This window comes from Pyxicephalus adspersus, chromosome 10 (assembly GCF_032062135.1).
Source record: "Pyxicephalus adspersus chromosome 10, UCB_Pads_2.0, whole genome shotgun sequence".
NCBI lineage: Eukaryota > Metazoa > Chordata > Amphibia > Anura > Pyxicephalidae > Pyxicephalus > Pyxicephalus adspersus.
In genome coordinates this window covers 59286184-59293265 of record NC_092867.1, presented here as the reverse complement: position 1 = coordinate 59293265, position 7082 = coordinate 59286184, and the positions used below count along the sequence as shown (strand labels likewise).

At 49.8% G+C, this 7082-nt stretch overlaps 2 protein-coding genes across 5 annotated transcripts in view; one reads left to right on the top strand and one right to left on the bottom strand.

The window, feature by feature from the left end:
• Positions 1-863, bottom strand: part of LOC140339119 (uncharacterized) — a 7316-nt gene extending 6453 nt beyond the window's left edge. The window contains exon 1 of one of the 3 annotated variants that reach the window (XM_072423691.1): positions 522-863. Coding sequence is in view for 1 of the 3 variants with exons in the window: in XM_072423690.1 (XP_072279791.1) it covers positions 192-372 (181 nt within the window). In the remaining 2 variants the exon portion in view is untranslated. Of the gene's footprint in view, positions 1-191; positions 431-521 lie in introns of those variants that run through there. The other 2 variants (XM_072423693.1, XM_072423690.1) reach the window with 2 other exon arrangements.
• Positions 476-7082, top strand: part of LOC140338951 (NACHT, LRR and PYD domains-containing protein 12-like) — a 9868-nt gene continuing 3261 nt past the window's right edge. The window contains exons 1-7 of one of the 2 annotated variants that reach the window (XM_072423290.1): positions 476-535; positions 1894-1951; positions 2633-4322; positions 4483-4572; positions 5094-5264; positions 5762-5932; positions 6582-6752. In XM_072423290.1, the coding sequence (XP_072279391.1) occupies positions 491-535; positions 1894-1951; positions 2633-4322; positions 4483-4572; positions 5094-5264; positions 5762-5932; positions 6582-6752 (2396 nt within the window). In that variant the 5' untranslated portion in view covers positions 476-490. Of the gene's footprint in view, positions 536-968; positions 1103-1893; positions 1952-2632; positions 4323-4482; positions 4573-5093; positions 5265-5761; positions 5933-6581; positions 6753-7082 lie in introns of those variants that run through there. The other variant, XM_072423292.1, reaches the window with a different exon arrangement.

Genomic DNA, 7082 nt, shown 5'->3' with positions numbered 1-7082 from the left:
GGGGGAAGGGAGATAGGACGGTAGTTGGAGGGTAAGGAGGGGTCCAGTGAGGGTTTCTTTAGGATAGGGAGAATTATGGCATGTTTAAAGGCTGAGGGGTATTTACCAGTGGAAAGGGAGAGGTGAAAATGAGAGAGGGGTGGGGTAGGAAGGACTCTGTATGTACAGTTAGGGGAAAGAATAAGACTCACACCACCCCCTACTATGTTGCCAGGTCCTGTGGTCGGCTATCACGGCATGCATTGAGGTCATGTGATCGGCTATGGAGGCTTGCCTTGTGGGCATGTGATCAGTGATGAGGTCTTGCTTTGGGGTCATGTGATCAGTAATAAGGTCTTGAGTGGGGGTCATGTGATCGGCGATGGGGGTCATGCGTTGAGGTCATGTGATCGGCGATGGGGGTCTTGCGTTGGGGTCATGTGATCAGCGACGGGGTCATGTGATCAGCCGTTACAGGCTAGAAAAGGCTGCGGCAGGAAATCCCTGACTGATGGCAGATTTGGGGACGTGGGAGCTCTTACCTGGATCCAGAGAGGTGAGAGGGAATTGTGGGGGGAAGACGCAATGGGCCTGGGGTAATAAGCAGTGACAACCCAGGGCGGATCACATACCACACAAGGTGGGGTCCCCGTTAGGCTGGAAATATCACTGCCTGGGCATGGTTCCAGTTTCGGGGAGGTTCAAACATGTGCGCTGGGTATCTGTACCATGTGACAGGGCATGGAACCCCCGGGGCTGGGTGACAGCCAGACATCACCCATAACAATGGAAAGCACAGCTGGGGCCTCCTGACCCCATCATCCCTTGACACACAGGGGCCACCGGAACAGGAAGTGACCCCTCTGCACCATGCAGTCTTTTATTAATAAATATAAAACATGGCTTCTGGGGATGAATGTCATAATATTATCACAGCTCCTCAGTCACTATCAGCACCCCGAGACCTCTCACACCGGACACATAAATGACTAGCTTCCGGTGCGGGGCTCCTCCTGATGACGTCACACGCAGGGGGTCTAAATGATGACGTCACCGGCCCTGATTACTCATTGGTACGCCGGAGCTAGAAGCGTTGGGTGCGGCTGTCAGGCGGTCTGTAAAGGTAAGTGGATGGGGCCCCTGAGCAGGAATGGGGGCCCCGGCTGTGTCATGGGTGGGGTGAGTGGTGTCCCTGTCCTTAGTCAGAGGGTCCCTATCCCTAGTGAGGGGCCCCTAACAGACTGGGCCGTTATCTCACACAGAAGTCACTGATTTGGCCTTTGGCTGACACATAGGGTGTGGCGTAAAAATGTTCTGGGGTCCCCCTTGTATTGTGTGGGTACAAAGGGCCCCCGAGTTAAATCTGTGACCTAAAGGATTTCCCCATTCACAGAACTGAGACTCCTGAAGCCAGAGGATCCCCTGACAGCCAATCATAGGGGGGAGGAAGATGGGAGTGGCCGTCCCGTGGGAGGGGCCAGGGATGACATCACGCCGTCCCGTGGGAGGAGCCAGGGATGACATCACACCGTCCCGTGGGTGGGGCCAGGGATGACATCACACCGTCCCGTGGGTGGGGCCAGGGATGACATCACACCGTCCTGTGGGTGGGGCCGGGGATGACATCACACCGTCCTGTGGGTGGGGCCGGGGATGACACCGTGATGAGCCAGTGTCCCCAGGATAGCACCATGACACCAGCCAGTCTTTGTGGGGGTTGTCTGACAGATGTAAGGTTTATTGTGATACCAGCAGGGGGCGCAGTGTCCCATCACACCGCTCTTCCTTTTGGTAATGGCTATGAATTGTTGTCACCCCGGGGACACCCTGGTGTGGGGGTGGGGGGGGGGTAATACAGCTGATGGTCACAAGAGTTTTTCTCTTCTAATCCCCTGAATCTTTTATTTCCCACAGTTGGGGCTACAACGACGTTCAGTTTGTGCTGACACCATGGCGGAATCTCCTCTGAAAGGTAACCCAGCCAATCAGATTCATTCATTGTCCTTCTCTCCTAGAAGTTCTGTAGGGTTGGGATGTCTTTCTGTAATGCTTTCTACAAACTCCATGCAGACGGCCCTGATAGATGAGGGAATGAAAGGCGAATCCTCTGTTATGAGGAGATTTGTAGAGAAGTCTGATAAGCGATATGTTTGCAGGTTTATATACACACCCTAACTTCTAAACGTGATTTGTTTGTGGAGAAAGTACTTCTTAGTTTGGCTTCTCACAAGGAAACAAACCATCAGTCTTGCTGCATCGATTCCACAAAGTCACAGGGAGAAACAAAACGTTTCAGCTTCATGCATAATAATGGCGGATATTAATTGTTCCAACACTTTACATTATGTGCATAAAAACAACTTTCATCTCCCCGCACTGCTTATTGGATGATAGCGCCCCCTATGGGTGGGGGGTATGGGAGCTGAATGAGGAGGTGCGGCCCCCACATAGGAAGATTATTAAGGCAAAGGTGCTTATGTGGGTAAAATTGGGGTAAATCCTAAATATCTCCCCCCCCATGTCATGTGACCATCACACCCCGGAGGTAGGTGACCAATATAAATATTTATAGCTCTTCTCATTGCTCTCCCACTCCCCCCTTTCCTCAGAATTGTATTTCCTGCTCCTCATACAATCAATTCTCTCTTCCCAGAATGGAAATCCAAATATCTGGCATCTGTAAAAGAAGTCTTCCAAGGTATTGAAGAACATAGCTCCCAGGAGGGGGCGATAGTGAATGTGGATCAGAGATATCCCAGGCTCCGCCCCCTGCAGATACTACGGGAAGAAGATGCCACCATCCCCTATTCTGGTACTTTATTGGAGCAGGCCGAGGTGTCCGAGTCGTCTGACCGATACTCCCCCTCCAGGATCCAGGATTTGTTTATTGCTGACGGCAGCGGATTTGTCCCGAAGACTTTGGTATTGGTGGGGCCCCATGGGATCGGTAAAACTTTGACCTCTCGGAGGATCATGCTTGATTGGGCCTCCGGTAATCTCTACAACAACCAATTTAATTTCCTCTTTTATCTGAGCGGCAGAGAAATAAATCAAATTCCCGGCAATGTGAACATCGCGGGGCTGGTGGCCCAAAGCTCGGAGCTGCAGTGCCCGGAAGGGTTGCTTAAGTCGGCATTCAGTGATCCCGCCAAGGTCCTGCTGATCATTGATGGGTTTGATGAACTGCAATGGACATTGGAGGATGATTATGATGCTTGTGACGATCCCTTCCAGGAGATCCATAAAGAAACGTTCCTGAGATGTCTGATTAGTAAAGAGATCCTTAGTGACACCTCACTGATCATCACCACCAGATCCCGATCTCTGCGGAAGCTGAAGGAATTTACTCAGTCTCCTTGTTCTATAGAACTTCTGGGCTTCTCCGAGAAGGATCTGGAGAAATATTTCCATGCTTTCTTTAGTAATGGGGATCTAGTGGATCAGGCTGTGTCCCTAATAAAGGACAACGAGGTTCTCTTGGCGTTGTGCTCGGTTCCTTTAATTTGTCGCTTTGTCTGCGTTATCCTGAAATCTGGGATGAAGGACGAGCTGAGCACCTGTAGAACCCTCACCTCTCTATATCTCCGATACCTGATGAGTTTAATAATAAAACCGGGAAATATCCAACACAAATGTCTGAAGAAGCTCTGTGCCTTGGCCAACCAGGGAATCCTGAACCAGAAAAGTTTGTTTGATGAAGAAGATCTGAGCCGACATCACCTGACCAGATCTGAGATCACTTCTGTCTTCCCAGGAGATTCCATCTTCCAGATCCAATCCCCGACCAATTACAGCTTCATCCATCTGAGTGTCCAGGAATTCTTTGCTGCTCTGTATTATATATTAGATGAGGAGATTCCAGAGAGCAATGGGGGAAGGGGAGATACTTTCCTACCGGAGGTCTGTAAAGGAAGATCCATCTTTTCTCAGGGAGAAGATTATCCCTACTTAGTCCCTACTGTGCGTTTCCTCTTCGGTCTCCTCAATGATCAGCAGGTGAAGGACTTTGCACTTAGCGTTGGGTCTGTGGCTTCATTCCGAGTGAAACCTGCCATGGAGAAATGGCTGCTGTGTGGGAAATCCTCCCGATTCTCATTGGACGGAATCAGCTGCTTCTATGAGGCCCAGGATGAAGATCTGCGCAGCCGAGCGTTCAACGGCCAGGACTTGGTGCTCGAGCAATCGTTTTATTCCGGGACCATGGAGAACGCTCGTATCGCAGAAATGTTGTATTGTCTGGGGAGTCCCAGGAGCTTCACCTCCATCAGCCTGGAAGATTTCCTCCTCAGACCCAAAGATCTGGAATTATTGTCTCCATACTTCCATGGATCTTCCAAGCTATCGTACGTAAATCTTCCGTATCAAGGGGGTCGTTGTGTGAGGGCTGTACTGCTATGTCCGGGCCATGCTGATCCTCATTATCCCCGTTGTAACCCCCTGGAGGGAATGGTAGGCCCCCCCTGTCTGCAGATTTGTGTTATTACATTGTCATTTCTCCTGTAGGTTTACACGGTGCGGCTTTGTGGAAGGCCCCCGGATCGCTGGAAAGACTTCCTGGCTGCCAAACCCAGACAGCAAAATCCAAGAATTGGAGTAAGTTTGTATCCTCCTGCAGCTCCTCCCATCAGGTCAATACCCTGCTAGTGGGTCTAAACCCCTCCCACCAGATCCCAGGTCTAAACGCCTCCCACCAGATCCCTGGTATAAACTCCTCCAAAAAGATCCATGCCCTGCTACTGGGTATAAACTCCTCCGATCAGATCAATGCCCTGGTATAGGGTCCAAACCTCTCCCGCCCGATCCTAAAACCCTCCTGCCAGTTCCTAAACCTCTACTCCCCTCTCACCTGACCCTGAGTCTAAACTCCTCCCACCAGATCCATGCCCTGCTACCGGGTATAAACTCTTCCCATCAGATCCCGGGTATAAACTCCTCCTATCGGATCAATGCCCTGCTATAGGGTCTAAACCCCTCCCACCAGATCCCAGGTCTAAACCCCTCCCACCAGATCCCAGGTCTAAACCCCTCCCAGGGGGGTGTTCAGGGGCAGTAAGATCACTGTACAATGGCTGCATATTGTTTTGTGTTATTCTATAGCTTTTATCTTCTGGCAGGTTTCATGTTTGTGTGGTGGCCCCGTCATTCTTTGAGGATCTTCACGCTCACATTTCCACCAGCCGATCCCTTTCCAAGCTCAAACTCAGTTACCAGATGTTGGGGGATTCGGCTTTGAAAATCCTTTGTGATGGGCTGTGCCAGCCAGGCTGTACCCTGCAGGAGCTGACGTGAGTATAGGGATCACTTGATTTAATGACTATGGGATCACTTCTATGATTTAATGACTATGGGATCACTGTCCATCTCACAGCATTGGGATCACTTCTATGATTTAATGACTATGGGATCACTGTCCATCTCACAGCATTGGGATCACTTCTATGATTTAATGACTATGGGATCACTTCTATGATTTAATGAATAGGGATCGCTGACTATTTTTCAGTCATGAAGGGAAGTGGTGATCAGATAATGGAGATCCTTCAATAAATAAAAACATAACCTATGGGGATCTGGTAGAATCTGGGGAATTGGGGAAGATGGGACAATATTGGTGAGATTTTCCGCCAGTATTGAGAGGGATCATATATGGGGTGATAAATCTTCCCTGTCCATCCTTCCACATTTTGTCGTCCCCCCCCCCCCCCCCAAGATTGGGAGCATTTCCCCCATTGTAAAATATTGGGGTGGGAGTTAATGTTCCTCCATCTTTTTTCCCGTGCAGATTGGACGACTGTAATTTAAGCTCCTCGAGCTGCGAGATTCTTGGCTTGGCCATTAAAGGGAACCGATCTCTGCACAAGTTAGACATGGCGCTGAATAAACTGGAGGACGAAGGAGTGAAATTCCTGTGCGAGGGCCTGAAGGATCCAGGTTGTACGCTGCGGGAGCTGAGGTAAGCGGAATAATAGAGGGGGGAGACTCCACGCTGGATTAACCTTTGGAATCAAATGTTTCACCTTGGAGATTTGTGCCAGGACCCATCGGGGTATTCCCCCTAAAGCTGGGCATTTTATTACCTAGGTGAGGGGCAAATATCTGAGCACCAGGACCTGCAGAGATACTCTGCCCTACAGTAGCCCACTTCTCTCCTCCACCTTCCTATGAATGAGAAGGGAGATTGGGATTTAGGGGTTTATAAACCTCCATATCGAGATTCTTCAGCTTCTGTAACCAGAAAGATGAAGAATTTGAAATCTTATTCTGTCAGTATCTGGAGTGCCAAACCTGTGCTCTATAGCGCCACACAGTGGTTGGACATTGGGTGGACTTGCTGCACTACAACCCCTGTCAGTTTTTATTTATCATTAACTTTTTGCCCTGCAGACACAACAAAAGAGAAAAGCTTTCTATAGAGAGGGAATCATTTGTCACCAGATTGGAAGATTTCCCCTGTTTTCCTTTTCTGCTGGTGACAACTCAAATCCTAAATTTCCTCTCACAAAGTGGCACACAAGACAGGGGTTCCAACCCCTCTATGCAGGTAAGTGTTAGTTGGCTGCTCCTGACTTCGTCATTTCACTTTTTGGATTTGTTCTTTCCAGGTTGGATTTCTCTCAGCTGACACCGGGCTGCTGTAAATATTTCCGCTCTGCTCTTATGACCAATCGTTCCCTGAACACATTACACATGAGAGATAACGACCTCCAGGATGCTGGCGCCAAAATACTATGCGAGGCTCTACTACAGCCTGGCTGCACCCTGAAGGAGCTGAGGTGAGGACTTCATGAACCTTGTACTCGGGGTGACTACCCGTGTGTGAGTATAAGAATGGGGCTGTGAGGATGGAGCTCCCCATAGGGTGCCAGGTCTGTCATGTACATTGTACTCCTGGTGACTACCAGTGTGTGAGTAATAGAATGGGGCTGTGAGGATGGAGCTCCTCATTGGATGCCAGGTCTGCCATACATTGTACTCAGGGTGACTACCCGTATGTGAGTATAAGAATGGGGCTGTAAGGATGGAGCTCCCCATAGGGTGCCAGGTCTGCCATGTACATTGTACTCAGGGTGACTACCTGTGTGTGAGTATAAGAATGGGGCTGT